The sequence below is a fragment of the Pogona vitticeps genome, chromosome 3 (assembly GCF_051106095.1).
Source record: "Pogona vitticeps strain Pit_001003342236 chromosome 3, PviZW2.1, whole genome shotgun sequence".
NCBI lineage: Eukaryota > Metazoa > Chordata > Lepidosauria > Squamata > Agamidae > Pogona > Pogona vitticeps.
In genome coordinates this window covers 123,976,376-123,993,026 of record NC_135785.1, presented here as the reverse complement: position 1 = coordinate 123,993,026, position 16,651 = coordinate 123,976,376, and the positions used below count along the sequence as shown (strand labels likewise).

General features: G+C 41.1%; 1 protein-coding gene across 1 annotated transcript in view; it reads right to left on the bottom strand.

Moving 5' to 3' along the window:
* Window positions 1-7,022: 7,022 nt before the first annotated feature.
* Window positions 7,023-16,651, bottom strand: part of VWA8 (von Willebrand factor A domain containing 8) — a 187,363-nt gene continuing 177,734 nt past the window's right edge. Inside the window, exons 42-45 of the mRNA XM_072994764.2 lie at window positions 15,517-15,675; window positions 13,473-13,571; window positions 10,882-11,120; window positions 7,023-7,602 (exon numbers count right to left, since the gene is read on the bottom strand). Coding sequence (XP_072850865.2) covers window positions 7,494-7,602; window positions 10,882-11,120; window positions 13,473-13,571; window positions 15,517-15,675 — 606 coding nt within the window. The 3' untranslated portion in view covers window positions 7,023-7,493. The remainder of the gene's footprint in view (window positions 7,603-10,881; window positions 11,121-13,472; window positions 13,572-15,516; window positions 15,676-16,651) is intronic.

The following is a 16,651-nucleotide window of genomic DNA, read 5'->3' as shown; positions in this document are numbered from 1 at the left end:
CTACTTGAGAACAGAAATCCAAGATAAGAACAGGAAAAAAAACCTTTCCTGCTCTTTTTTTAACCTTAGGTCATCTTAGATTAAAAAAAATTCTCCCCCTAGTGGTAGAGTACGTATTAACCAGCTTTGCATTAGTTCCTATGGGAACTAATGCTTCAATGTACGAACGCACCTCTACATAACAAAAAACAGCCAGAACGGATTAATTGGTTTTCAGTCCATTCCTATGGGAAATTTTGCTTCAACTTAAGAACGTTTCAACTTAAGAACACCATTCCAAAACGGATTAAGTTCTTAAGTAGAGGTTCCACTGTAGTTTCTATGGATGGAAAAGAGCAGATACGGATTAAATGGTTTTCAATGCATTCCTATGGGAAATGCAGATTCAACATAAGAACTTTTCAACTTGAGAACCACCTTCCAATACGGATTAAGTTCTTAAGTAGAGACCCCACTGTAGGACTTTCAGGATAAGTGAGATATTTAAAGCAAAGCAAAGCGTGCTGCTTATCTACTGCCCCATAGTGCTTCAAGCACTCTGTGGGCGGTTTACAAGTCAATTATGCAGGCTACACATTGCCCCCCCCCCCAGCAAGCTGGGTACTCATTTTACCGACCTCGGAAGGATAGAAGGCTGAGTCAACCTTGAGCCGGCTACCTGGGACTGAACCCCGGGTCTTGAGCACAGTTTTGGCTGCAGTACAGCAGTTTAACCACTGCGCCATGAGCCATTTAAGGAGTGGTTCTACCAGTTCCATACCCCCAATGAGTTTCCATGGTTGAGACAAGATTTGAACTGAGGACTCCTGAGACCTAGTCTGTCATTTTATTCACTATGTCACACTGGATATACTACAATAATACCACTTCAGAAATGCATTTTTACTGTTTCACTACCCCACAGGAAAAAAGACAATAACGTTTTCCTGTAATGTTACATACATAAAACTGACAGTATGCTCTTAATAGATGTCTACTTAGAGGTATGTTCCAGTGGGGCTTGATCCTGAATATATACAAAACTGCAGGCCTGACTAAAGCCTCCTCAAACTGTCCCTGCCCTGAAGTAGATATCATTATGATTGGAGGATATTTTGGACATAATACTTGGGAGGATTTATGAACTGGAAATAAAGTGCTCCACACAGTGTTGTTCTCCTGCTGCAAAGGGACCCTTATTTGCTCTCTCAAATGTCAGAATTGAGAAAGGTTCTTTTTGTTCACACATGTCTCTGGGCGTAGCAACTGGACTATATATAAAGAAGTACTTCAGTGCTTGCCAAATCTACAGAACTGGGACAAGATCAGAAAACTAACTGGCTTCAGGCAAAAGCCAGAAAACAAGGGATAATGGATATCTCCAAGAGCCAAACTCAGAAGCATCTCAAAAAACCGGTGGGGATTTTGTAGATATTTTGGGATGTTGACTAGTTTTTAGTTTAGTTTAGTGATTACACTTTTAGATGACTCAACAACAGATTATCTCTAGGCAGTGTACAAATTAAATTAAAAATATAAAATACAAAACTGCAATAAAATAATAATAAAACACACAAAATAAAAACAAAGGGCTGAAGCACATAATGAAGTCAGAGTCTGGAAGCAACTGCTTGCAAATAGCACAATTACGCATACTGACAAACAGTGTAAGGAATAGTTATAAAATTATGATAAAAGTATTAACTAGTTGCAGAGTCATTTTTAAGAACAAAGACTAATGATTTCTAGGGAGTTTCAGAGGTAGAATGTTCATAGCTGAGGGATCAAACTAAGATGCATCCACCCTTTTCAAAGGTAATGAACACATCAGCAGAAGAGAATGGACTGTTTGAATGTGATGGGGATGGGAACTGCTGGGCAGCAGTGGTAGTTGAAGGTGACACTGGTGAAATTAAAGGGAAATGTAAGCCTAGGTTAGGAATGCTGAATGGCCAACAGAATATCTGAAAACAGTATGCTGAATACCTATACAGAAGAGATAAAGGGATGGCAGACTCAATTGAAAAGAAATCCTATGATGAAAAACCTGCAATTCTAGAAAGTGAAGTGAAAGCTGCTCTGAAAGCACTGGGAAGAAATAAATCACCGTGGATAGATGCCGATAGGACTATTTCAGGTCACTGTATCTGCCAAAATCCTAACAAGAATATTCCAAAAAATATGGAAAACAAAAGTTATGAGAGGATGATGATGATTAATGACCTGCAGACCAGAAACAGCCAATATACATTCCAATTCCAAAGAAAAGAGATGGCAAGGAGTGCAGTAACTATAAGACCATTGCTCTAATGTCCTATGCAAGCAAAGTGATGCTCAAGGTGTTGCAACAAAGGCTTTTCCCTTGTATGGAGTGAGAAATGCCTGATGTTCAAGCTGGATTCCAAAAAGGATAGGGGTGTGAAACTGTTTTCTTCAGGACACCATAATGAAATACAGTGGTGCACCGCAAGATAAATGTAATTCGTTTTGCGAGAATTGCTGTCTTGCGAAAAAATCTATTTATTTGTCTTGCGAGGCATCGGTCTCAAGGGGGGGACAACCCATCTTGTGAAGCATGGCCATAGAAGAAACCGTCTTGCGAGGCACCATAGTGATCACAAAAACCAATAGTCTTGCGGGTTTTTTGTCCCACGAGGCAATCGTCTTGTGAGGCACCACTGTAATATGTTAGTGCCAGCAAGGGCACCATAAAAGGAGCCATAATCTGGTTCTGCACACTTTTGGAAAAGTGGGTCTATCACTGAGAGAGCTGAACTTTAATTTCTGTGCCGATGGATTTATCCATCCTTTACTGTTAGCTTCTTTAAGGACTTGATGTCATCCATAAGACAAAGTAGATTAATGTCTCCAACCAAAAGATCTACTGAGGAGAGTAGTGGCACCAGAGAAGAAGGGGATGAAGAAGGTGAGTCATTGTACTGTTCTCAGGAGTGGCAGTTGTTTGAGGCATTACCTTTTCCTTATATGGAGCAAGAAATGCCTTATATCCAAGCTGGATTTTGAAAAGGAAGAGGGACTCGAGATCACATTGCAAATATCCGCTGGCTACTGGAGAGCACTAAAGAATTTCAGAAGAAGATCACTCTGTGCTTTATAGACAGAAAGAAATGGGTGTGCCTCAGCACCTGAAGGTCCTGATGCGTAACTTGTATTGTGGGCAAGAGACTACCATTAGGACAGAATATGGAAAGATAAAATAGTTTTCTGTAAGCAAAGATGTCAGACAAGGGTGCATTTTATCACCCTCTTTGTTGTTAATCTCTACACGGGATATATCACCTTAAAGCTGGGCTAGATTCAGATGAAGGAGGAGAAAGAAACATTAGTAATTTAAAATATGACACTGTCTTAGTGGCACAAAGCAGCAATGACTTGAAATGACTTCTAGTGAAAGTGAAAGAAGAACGTCGATTCAATCATCAATCCAAAAAGAGACGGCAGGACAGAAATCAAAGAATTAGAAAAGATTGCCAAGTGTAAGGATGTGTCACTAAAAATCAAGACCATCTGCACTGCTGTATTCCTGATCACTATGTACATGTGTGCAAGCTGGACAATGAAGAAAGCTGACAAGAAAAAAAATGGATTCACTTGAAATATGGTGTTGGAGGAGAGCTTTGCAGATACCCTGGACTGCCAGAAAGATGAACAGGTATGTCCTAGAGCAAATCAAGCCTTGATTTTCTGTGGAGGCAAAACTGATGAAACTGAAGATGTGTACTTTGGGCATATCATGAAATGGCAAGATTAACTGGAAACGGTTGAAGGCATCGGCAAAAGAGGAAGATGGATTGACTCTCTAGAAAGAAGCCACAACAGGTTCAAGTTTGCAAAAACCAAGCAGGGCTATTGAGGACAGGACATTTTGGAGATTACTCATTCATAGGATCGCCATGAGTCAGAGGCAATTTAACGGAATGTAAAAACATTTTCATAAACATTTGCAATATGCAATATCAGAATTAGCCACTAGAGGGAATCAGAGATTGTTGCTGTTGTAGTTTATTACTCTGTATCTTTCTGGTCTTCTGGTAATCATAATGCACTGGTATTAATAATGCATAATACAAAGAACAGTTTGCTAGGATAATAGTAACAGCAAACCGGTTGCCAAGAAGCCATGAGTAGTGTAATGAGTTACTTTCAAAAAATCATGTAATGTAATAACTTACTTTTAAAAGATGGTTTAAGCTTTGAGTCAAACAAACACCACTCTAAAACCATCAAAATGTAAAGACTCGCCCAAGCTTTTATATGGAATGGTGGGGTATAAATTAAAGAGGGAATCAGTTCTTTTAAAAACTAGAATCAAAAACCTTCATCTGTAGTAAAAAATACTATAATATATGCTTCTTCACGGTTTTTTTAAACATACGTAGTATGGAAGATTTTGACCATCGTTTCCAATGACAATCTTTGCTAAATCCTGATTTGTATCTGCCTCCTCTTTCCATGCTACTTACTGGGAAATTATCTCTTCTGTATCAATTTTGCAGGATATAAAGATAATTCTTATTCTGAAGTAGCAAATTATTCCTCTCCAACATAACAATGATTAATCCCATTTCCCTAAACACTAAGAACTAACTTCCTTAACATTGATTTCTCCAGAATGCTCTGAGCTATAGAAGATTTATTCAATGGTAAACAAGCCTGACATAAGAATAAACCATCACTGAAAACCTGCTGGCCTGTCAGTGACTGGTTAGCAAAAGTACTCTCAGTGGGAGCTCCAAGCAAAAAGACTAGCATAATGTATGCTGTGTTAACATGTGATGTACACAGAATTATTTAATTTCTATGAAACATTGGAAGGAACTCTGCAGAAATAAAACTGATTCAGTTTTCCACATACATTAACTTCCAGAACTTTATATCTACCCAGTACATGTCCTGATTTGCCATGAAACAGCATATTTTCAGTGTCAGCCAACTGTTCATCTAGACTGCAGGGACCATCCCACTGGCCCTCTAAACCACTCCACATTTTATTCGCCCTTTGACTTTGCACTGAAAGTCTCTAAGGTCTCATTGCCTTCGACTTATCACTGATGATATTCATCATACTACACAATATTTTTCCCTCATGAGGTCAACAAAATACACTAAGGAGGAGTATTTCTGTCTGAAATCTTAGCTTGGTCCTTAAACTCACAACCATTTGGAGTCTTAAGAATGGCGGTACAAGCCTTTGGGGGAAACTGATGTGAGGGAATGACCTAGAGACATCATGTACAATGCCGCATGATGGTGCAGCAGTTTCCATTGGGTGATTCATGTATCAATGCTGCGATATGGGTGGAATGTACCTGGAGTGCAAGGCTGTCCACAGTATTTCTTCTCAGTTCTAATGATTACTGGAATAATTATTTTTGTTTGTGTTTTATGCTCAACAAAAATACCACAATTTCTATTTCTTCATTATCTTGATGATTTAGTTCTAATATTTATACTGAAAAATATTACTGCATTTTCCATTTTCTGATGGAATTATTTGTCTGTATTTACTCCTCACAAAACTACTAATATTTATGTGATTAGATAATAAATATAGTAATATAATGCTTGTACACAAGTACATGTTCTTCTTGAAACACATGCCTTTTTTGTTCCTATCATAATGGAACCTTGGGTGATTGGTGAACATAAGCTATGAAAGGTTGAGAACCACCACCTTAGGGACTAGTCACATTGTGCATCTTTTAAACTGCAGAACAAGGTTTTCTCATGGTTGAATATTCCCTTGTGCAGAAGCTCTGTCTCTACAAAATTACTGTGCCATGGGGAAGAGAAGACCAGAACTTGTCTTTCTGACATGCTTGTCTATGCACAAAGAATTCTCCACATAGAAAAGCACAGTGTGATGTTGCATTCTTGCTTCTTTGCACCTGAAATATGGTCTTCAGATAAGAGACCAGGAGCAGAACTCTAGAGAAGCTCATCCGCAGACATGGTCTCTTTTTTTAGGAGAGTCTTTTTTATAAGACCCTAGACTAGTATCTTGGGGAACATAATTTCTCCCTTATTAGGGAAAAATATTACATGTTTTTGGGCACAATGAGGTCTTTTGTTTAGCACATACCACTTAAAAGCCACTACAGTGGACCCTCGACCTACAGACGGCTCGACTTACAGACTTTTCGAGTTACAGACTTCTCTGGCCGCAAAATTTAGGTTTGACTTGCAGCCCGAGAATCGACCTACAGACCAGAAAAAAACCAAAATGGAACAAAAATGAAACAAAAACGGCCGGTTACGGGATTAATTGGTTTTCAATGCATTGTAGGTCAATGGAGACTCAACCTACAGACTTTTTGACCTGCAGCCACTGTTCCAATACGGATTAATTCTGTAAGTAGAGGGTCCACTGTATATTCTCAAACTGCTGAAGTTCAAAAAGAGCCAAATAGGCCACAAGCAAATATTAAGCAGCAATTATGGAATTCGGGTTTTCCTGAACAACAGACATTTCCATGGCTGCATGGCTGCCAAGGAGAGAAAGCTGCTCTCTCCCCTACTGCTCTCATGGCTCCACCAAGACCACCAGCCTCTCCTGACTAGAGAGGTTTCATTTTGTAAGCATGTTCTCTTCCAGTGGAACGTTGCTTTCCAAGATAAATGCAAAGGAAAAACCAAACACATCTTATGCAGAGGTCATGAGTTTTGTCAGTTTTTGTCTCTCCGTCAGTGAATGGTACCTGTAACAAGGAAGGCCTCGTTATCTCAGCAATGAGCGACACTTCAGCTGAGACAAAGGGAAGCGAAACAGCGAAACAGCGCATCAGCCTCCACCCATTAGCTGCTGCCTCCAGCACTCTCATGAAGTAGATTGTACAACCAATCTTGAAAAAAATGAAAAACAAATACCCAAAACTGCTAGATGAGGTGGATGACAAGATGTTTCCCAGCCAGAGGTGTCCAAGGACAGCTGTTATGTTAAACAAGAATTTAAGCTGCTTCTGTCACTGTTGTTTAAAAACAAGTCCATCCAGTAAAGTACCTAAAAATGAGCACACTAGCAATTTCTGAGATGAGGTTAGTTTTAGTGCCTTCAATTATGCACTCAGGATACAAAAGAAAACTTGTTTTTTTTTAGTACACTTAGAAATGAATAAAAGATTACAGTATTCAGAATTGTACAGATTCATGAAAATTATCAACCAGAAAAATGACAAATATCTTTTATTTTCCCGTCTACTGACAGATATAAAGTGCAAAGCATGATATCTAGGGAAGTGTGGAAAAAGAAATTTTAAATTTTTCAGAAGGCAATGACGAAGGTGTTTTTACAATCAAGCTCTTTATTCAAGAGCAGCTATAGTCTGGGGGAGGTGTTAATTTAAATCTTTACTCCTATGTAAAGTATAACATTTACTTAAATATAAAATGCAGATTATTTGTTCATAACTCTTACATATTACATTGTCATCTTGATTACAATGAACTGCTTCTCATATTCAGTGGTCCAGTTATTTATGAAGCGCCGGCGCTTCCTAGGCACTTGACAACATAGTGGAGGTGAAGATCTGCTGCAAAATCTGTGGAATCTCCTTGGTATCCATGGCAATAAAAGAGCGGCCAGCTGGCAGGGTCCTCTGCAACCTAGCAAGCAGAAAAGAGAAAAAAACATCACACGATACACGCTCTGGAATACACCAAGCACTATTTAAACAAACCCTCTTTAGAAAGGAACCATTTCCTTTTAAATCCATAAACCGTGACAGTGAGGCTCAGAAGCAGTGGTGTGAGCAAGGAGCACTTTAGCTTTCTACTGGTTCGTCGCTGTACAGGGACAGTGCTTCCTATGGATTTGCATACTGTTACGGTATTTGCCGTGGAGACAGTGAGAGTAATAGGCACTGAAAAGATAACTGACCAGACTGCTGATTCAGAAGTTCCAATATTAAGAGCACTCCAGATGACTGACTCTCACCTTACAGGCCCACGCAGGGGCAGGGGTGCATGTTAGGGGACTCAATAATTCTATATTTTAATGCTGTATTTAGAAAATAGGGGGAGAGATCATTTTACCTATATATACATTTTACCTATACATATACATACATATACATATATGTATATATATGTGTGTGTGTGTGTGTGATCTCTATATATTCGTACACTACCTATTTATTCATCCTAAGGCTGATTGGATAGCTCAATGAATCACAGTTATTCTATGGATTTACATACCAGATGAATTTTTACATACCAGAACCAGATGATTTTTATTGTGTCCTGGTATGGATTATATACCAGGACACAATAAAAATCTGGTTCTTAGCAGGTCTGAAAATTTGGTAAATACAACCTCATATGAGCAACAACATATGACACATTACATCATGTCATGGCTTACGTATTTTACAAAAATAAAGCCAAAATGGAGAAGACCTGTGTGAAAAACTAAGTACAACCTTATTGCTTCCACAGGAATTAAGAGGCTAAGAGCCAGCTGCTGCTAAAAGAGACGGGAGCATTTGTATTCGTATACGAATATCCCCGCACAGGTGGTGACCATGGGGCCGGATGGTCCACTCACCAATCCGCCGCAACTGCGGTCGCCGCGGAGCCTGCCAATGGCTCTGAAGATCTCGTTCGGCTTGCCACTCCTGGCAGGAGACAGGAATACAAGCCTCGCTGCAAGGTCGAAGAGTGGCTCGCAGATCGCGTGCTGTGGAGCCATTGGCAGGCTCTGCAGCATCCATGGCAGCGGTGGAATGGTGAGTGGACTGTCCAGCCCCATGGGGCTAGACCCTTGTTATTACCACCTGTGCAGGGATATTTGTATACGAATACGAATACCCCCATCTCTAGCTGCTAACCAACTGCCCTTGAGCAAGTGTGACCATCTCTATAGAAGCTGAGGTTTTAGCAGTTTGCTGGTTTGGAGCGTTCAGGTACCAAGGAGGAAACACATCACCAATGACTGTAGAGAAGCAATTCTTGGTGCCCATCAATCTGGGAAGAATTGGACAGCCATTTCCAAACAATTTAAAGTCCATCATTCTTACAGTGAGGAAGATTACTCACAAGTGGAAAACATTCAAGACACTTACTAATTTTCCCAGGAGTGAACATCCAAGCAAATTCACTCCAAGGACAGACTCGCAATGCTCAGAGATACTGCAAAAACCTTAAGAGTTACATCTCAGACTCTACAGGTCTCAGTTACCATGTTAAATGTTAAAGTTTGTGACAGTTCAATTAGAAAAAGACTGAGTAAGTACAGTTTGTTCGGAAAGGTTGCCAGGACAAAGCCTCTTATCTCTAAAAAGAACATGGCAGCATGGCTTAGATTTGCAAAGGTGCATCTGGACAAACCACAAGACTTCTGGAACAATGTCCTTTCGACAGACGAGATCCAAATGGAGAAGTATGGCCATAATGCACAGTGCCACGCTTGGCAAAAACCAAACACAGCATTATGAGCACAAACACCTCATACCAACTGCCAAGCACAGTGGTGTAGGGGTGATGATCTGGGCTTGTTTTGAAGCCACAAGACCTGGGCACCTTGCAGCCATTGAGTCAACCATGAACTCCTCTGGATACCAAAGTATTTTAGAGTCAAACGTGAGGCCATCTGTCTGACAGCAAAGCTTGGCTGAAATTAGGTCATGCAACAGGCCAGTGATCCCAAGCACACCAGCAAATCTACAACAAAATGGCTGAAAAAACAGAAGAATCAAGGTGTCACAATGCCTCAGACAAAGTCCAGACCTCAACCCGATTGCAGTGCTGTGGCGGGACCTTAAGAGAGCTGTACATAAATAAATGCCCACAAACCTCAATGGATTGAAGCAACATTGTGAAGAATGGGGGGGGGCAAAATTCCTCCACAGCAATGTGAGAGACTGATAAAGTCATACAGAAAATGATTACTTCAAGTTATTGTTGCTAAAGGTGGTTCTACAAGCTATTGAATCATAAGGTGTACTGGGTTTTTCACACATGGCATCTCTATTTAGGCTTTACTTCTGTTAAATAAATCATGACACAGTGTAATATGTCATGTCTTGTTGTTCATCTGAGATTGTATTTACCTAATTTTCAGACCTGCTAAGGACCAAATGATTTTTATTATGTCCTGATACATAAAACCATGGAATTCAAAGAAGGTGTACTTTCTTTTTCACATGACTGCTGGTGGAGCTAGAGGTTGAGAGTTTGAATCCTTGCTGTTCTTCCCAGGAAAAGAGGCAGCCAGTAGAGCCATAGGCAGGCTGTACAGTCCCAGAGTACACCTGGAAAGAAGGAATGATAAATCACACCTGACCGCTCTGTACCTAGAAAACCCTGGAAAGGCTGTTGCACCTACTGCTGCAGAAAACTACACTATTTCCTTTTCTTCGTCCTTTTGAATCTTTGAGTTACAGTGTACTATATAGTTCATTGGTGTGGATGTTGCCACTGTTTCCCCCTTAAATCTGCCACTTCCCCATCACCCAAAACTAATCTTCTTCCCCTAGAGGGGACACTAGATTATGAAAAGCGGTGCTCACACAATCTAATTCTTGTCTTTCCCATTCCACATTCTTATTGTCAGGTCTGCAAGATCAGGTTAGGGGTCAAGATCAAGTTTCATCTTTCCCAAAAAAGGAGATGAGCTTAAGAAAATACTCTTCCAGATAGTATGATGTTTGTGATACAATACTGCAATAAGATATATATTATACGCAACTTTGGAGCTGTCAGAATTTCTGATCACTGCAAAGGTCAGCATAAAAGAAGACCTTTATTGAATTCTACAGTATGTAACAAATGAAACACACTTTGCCATTAGAAAGGATATGAAGGAAAGCCAAAAAGAAAGCATGTTCTGTATCATATTTGCGAGCTCCCCCTGAGCTTTCTCCCACCAGCCATCCTTTTACATACCTGTCTGCCTGATTCCCCAGGGATCCTATAAATACAGCAAAAGCATTCACTTTGGGATTGATGGTCAAGGCTTGAGCAAACCTTGCTGGAGGGATTCCATACCGCTCAAGGTTGGCATCACTTAAGACTATGACAAAGTATTCATCTGCCTCCTCTTTTGCAATCTCTTGAATGGCATGCTCTGTGCTCTCCAGAGTGTGATCGCCACTCATACAGAACTGTGCGTGGGCATGCATCGTCTGTAGAACAGAAGAAAACCGAGACAGAATCACTCAGCCAATCAAGGAAACATTTTCCAAACACCATCTGAGCTGAAAACTAACACATGAACCTATGTCCTGATTCTGGTAAAAGAGGTAAAGCAATTTTTATTTAAATGTTAGCCATATAATCCATGATACCTTAATAAGCCATATTATTAATGACCACCTCCAAATGCAGGCAAGTTTGGAAGAGTAGAAGCCATATAACCAGCTAAGGAGAAAGCTGGTCGTATTTGGACCCTAAAACCTTGTGCAGTCTGGGCCTGGTACTTGGTAATGCACTTCAAGGAGACCAGAGCCACCAAGCTGGCATACGCATAGCACGAAACAATCAGCTCCAGGTGGCCAGGCAACTATACAAAAGTTGGCTTTTCTCCACTCTTTCTTACATCACAAATAATTGAGGGAAATAAGCACAGTACTGAGATAGCTGCCTTAGACATTTTTTTACACAGTCTGAAAAATCAGCTCCTACATTTGGTACAACACTTCAAAGCCACTTGGTTGAAATTTATTCTTTTACTGGTATGATTAAATTTTTTTAAAAAAAGAAAAGAAATGATAGATAGATTGCTGTATTGCCTGTTGTAGGAAAAACTGTTGTACCCTCTTAAAGGCTAAAAAGGCATATCCAACCTCCTGGTCAGACCCATGCGCCTCCTGGCTTTTAACACCAGCTAAGGGGGTGATGGTGGAATGGGCCACCCAGATAATAAACTCCTCCTCGTGCCTTCCTGCCTGAAGGAGACAACGATCCAGCCCATTCTTGAAAAGGTCAACTTGGCAACGGATTATTTAAACAACTATCACCCTATCGCCTATATACTGTTCATGGGTAAACTGACTGAGAAGGTGGTGGCTGACAGGTTGCAAGTATTCTTGGAGGATACTGATAGACTTAATCTATTTCAATTGGGATTCAGGCCACACAATGGGACTAAGACAGTTCTGGTTGCCCTCTTTGATGACCTGTTTTGGGAGGCTGACTGGAGGAGTGTGACCTTGTTGGTTCTCCTGGATCTCTCAGCAGCCTTTGATACCATTGAACATAGTATCTTCCTTGACTGGCTGTCAAGTTTGGGGACTGGGGGTACAGCATGGCACTGGCGCCAATCCTTTCTCAAGGACTGGTGTCAGATAGTTCAGCTTTCAGATGTTGTTCTGTCCCTGTGGATCCTCCAGTGTGGAGTCCAACAGGGGTCGGTTATCTCCCCACTGCTCTTCAGGCCGCTTGGGGAGTTCATCTGGAGATTTGGAATGCTGCACAACTCCATCTCTCCTTTTTATCTTTGGCAGTGGAAGCTGTGAAGACCCTGGAGTGCTGTCTGGCCTTGGTTATGGACTGGGCGAGGCTAGTAGACTGACATTGAATCCTGACAAGATGGAAAACCTATTGTTAGGAGAGGACCCTGATTGGTTAGGGGGACTTTTGCCTGGTTTGGAAGGGGTCACACTCCCTCTGAAGGGCTACGTTCTTAATCTGAGTGTGCTCCTGGATCTGACACTCTTAATAGAGAATCAGATCTTGGTCATTATCAGGTCTGGAGTTTTTTCCAACTTAGGCTGATCACACACCTTAGCTCCTATCTCGACAGGAAGTCCTGTCTTGGTAATTTTGAAGACTGACTACTGCAATGCTCTTACATGGAAGAACACTTGAAGTAAGTCTGGAAGCTACAGCAAGTGCAAAACATGGTGGCCAGGCTTGTATTGGGGACATCAAAATATGATAATGTCTCCCCCATCCTAGCCCATTTGCACTGGCTGCCAGTATGCTCGGACCTAGTTCAAGTTGTTAATGTTAACATACAAAGCCTGAAGAGTTTAGTACCTCAGTACCTGGCAGAGTGCCTCTCCCTCAGACATCCCACCCATCCATCCCAATGCCTAATGCTGCAGGTGGCCGCCATGAGGGGATCTACAACTCGGAACCGGGCCTTCTCTGTGGTGGCTGCCTTGTTATAAAAAAAACATTATCATGCCCTCTCCCGCCTAATGTTTGGAAGGCAAATAAAACTGCTCTTTAGTCAGGCCTTTGAGAATCTTCTCCTTTATTGCTTAATTTATGTTACTGTTATCAGCATCTTGGGATTGGTGTCTGTTTGGTTATATAGGTGGGCTGTAGGGGTGGGGGTTTCCTTTTTCTCCCTCCCTGTTTTCATTTTATGCATTTTGTGCTTATACTTTGTGTTTACATTTGTTTTAAGCTGCCCAGAAGAGTGACCAGTCACTAGAAGGGTGGAGTAGAAATTAAATAAATAAATAAATAAATAATAAATAAATAAACCTGTAATGTCAGACTTTAACATTTCAAACAATAAAGTTTACCTTCAAAATTTCTAATCGTTGCTTATTGTCCTTTGGAACTTTGTCACTGTGGACCAAGTCAATGTTGAAACCATCTCCCGAATGTCCCATGACATCATACTGCATGACAATGATGTAAACAAAGACGTTTAAGCAGTGCCATAGTGTGAACATGCTCATCACTGCAAGTAACTATAGAATCAAAGAGCTGAGCTTTTAGCTTTGTTTCACTCTTTTCCACCTGCTGATTTCTGCACTGACCTCCCTGTGCTAATAGGCCAGTTTATGCAAATTGACACTGAACTATACACACTGTGGGTCTTTAGTTGCAGATTCAAATACTTAATACTGCATGGGCAATCCAACATACTTCACACAGGGCTAGTGGAGAAGAAAACAAGTCTGCACTCCTCACATCACAACTTAGTTGTCTAACATCTGGCTGCCTCTCTTTCTATTTCTATTAACATCATTAATAAATATAAAACTGCAGTTCTGGACAGTGTCAATCTCATTTGCCTGTGAAGTAACAAGCACACAAAATAATATCTAATACAGTATGTGGTTTCAATATCATGTAGCATATTTGCTAAATAAGAACCCAAGTTTCAAGCTACTTTTCAGTGGACCACAGCCCCAACTTCCTCAGAAGCAGAGCTGTAAATAAAGATAAGAAGGGTCCTCCTAGGAAGAAAGGAGGGGCATGTGTTGCCCTTGACAAATGTTCTAACCCTTGCTCACTGACAACCTGGCGTTTGTGGTCAATGTAAAGCTAACATGATAGCACACTTTAATGTATTATTTATATCTGATGTTTGTGGAATTATTCATAACCTAAAACTAAAATATAGCTATTCATTTTGACATTACAAATTTCTAAATAAAGCAGGAGAGTTCAAATCTATTTTCTCTTATAACAATAGAAGTGAATACTGTGGTACCCTAAAGCTTCACAACTGCATTTGTTGAAGAGGATGTCCTTGCTATGGATACATAGGAAATATGGCTCTAACAAATTCTCGCAGATTTTCTCGTGTAGAACAAAAAACACGAGTATCTCAACACATCAAGCTGCCTCACTGCAAAATGGTCAACTGCTGCAAGAATTTTCACTCCTATGTGATAGTGAAAAAGCCACCACTTCAGCGGCAGCACTAACAAAAACACTGTCAAAAAGTGAGAACGGCACCAAAGAGATGCATCCTGATGTTTCTAATGAGAAATACCGCAAGAAAAAGGTTTTACACAAGTATAGGTTAATGCTTCAGAGCAGGCAGGGAAGGTGCGCAGCATGGAAGAAAGGCCTATAGCTTGGTCTAGTGCACTATACACCTCTTTTCAAACATTTCAACGACTGTAGTATTAGCAAAATTTAATGTCAATGTTTTAGAAACTAGAGTTTAAGATAAAACACATTGAGCTTCTGTACCCTGCGCAATGGATACAATCATTGATGGTAAGTTCTTTTCACATTTCTGAAGATGAAGGCTTCACACTAGAGATGGGATATTTGTATTCATCTCCTGGGGGAGACAAATACGAATATCACGACTACAGGTGGTCAGGTCCTTTGGAAGATCCCTACAGAACCATCCTGATCCACTTACCGGGCTTTGCGTGGCATGCAGGGGTGTCATTGGCGACATTCGGCCAATCATGGAAGTAGCCTGGCCAGCTCTTCCCCGCCTCCCTGCAGTGCTGGCCACTCAGCAGCTGAGCGAGGAGACTTGTCATCCCACCTCCTTGCCAGAGTTGTCAGCAGCGCAATGGGAGGCGGGGAAGCACTGGCTGGGCTACTTCTGTGATTGGCACAATGTTACCGATGACAGCCCTGCATGTGCCATGTGAAGCCCAGTGAGTGGACGAGGATGGTTCTGGAGCGGAGGAAATGGGCCTCTGCGGAACCTGGGGTGCTGTGCTTCATATTTGTATTCCCAGGGATATGAATACAAAGCCCCCATATCTACTTCACAGATAAAAAAAGCTGCCGTCTCTTTTCATCTGAACTGTTGTTTGACATTCGTCCACATTTATACAGATAGCCACTAAGCTGGTTAAGAATCACCTTGAATTTCTGCTCATAATTCTCAAAAGCTTCCATAACCATGCAAACGGCTTCCATGGATCGCTCCAACCGTCCATCGACACCATTAAAGCGGTACATGCTGCCAGAGACATCCACTACCAGACGAAGACGTTTGGGCTTCTGCTGGGGGCTCCCAAGCTTAAACAAAACAGCCAGGAACAAGGTTTAAAAACTGTGAATGCTGGCCTTCAGAAGCACATATCCATGGACTAGATTAAAACACAGATTGCAAAATGTGTCTTAATACAGAATACGCATAAATCAGGTATGGGCAACATCCAGGGCCTGAGGCAGGGCTTAGCTGGCCTCTCCCCAAACTGTACTAAGGAGGCCCCCACCACCACTCAAACCTGGCAGCAGGCCAGAGGGGGAAAACAAAACCAGTGAGCAAGAGACACTTCCTTGCCATTGTAGCATCTGTGAATGCCGCATTTTTAAAAACAAAGTGTGCTGGCGGCATGTCTGGCATTATTTTAAAGCAGAATTGCAGTTCTGGAGTGTAGAAGGAGTTTTCATGGTATTAAATGTGGCTTTTTCAAGCAAAGCAACGACAATGTTGGTCCTTGGGAATGTGAAAAAGAGCTGGAGAGACAAGCCTAATAGGTCAAATATTGCCAGTTCCCAGCATAAGTGCACGAGTAGAGTAGACAGATTTCCAAAGGACATCCTCAGTCACTAAATCCAGGGGTGGGATGTAGGCACACCACACTGTTGCCACCACACCAACATCTTCTGGTACCCTAAAGACTAACACATTTTATTTGCAACACGTTTTTGTGGACTGCAGCACACTTTGTCAGATGCTGTAGCAGGGAGCAGTCAGGAGTCCTACCTTGTTCTATGTCATCACTGATTTCTAATAAGACATCTGTGAATATATGAAGCTTGCTCACTGTTTTCTGATGTGCACTTCATTATGATAAAGGTAGTGAAGTCCTCTTCAAATATTATTGATCACAATACTTCAGTGGATTATTCTAATTACATGTCTCCCACAGTAGGAAAACATGTTCTAGGAGATATACTTCTGCAGGTAAATGTCCTCTTATTTTTAATAAAAGGGGCCTCAGATTTGCGAGTTATTTCAAATAAGGAATGCTCTTTGATCTGCAGT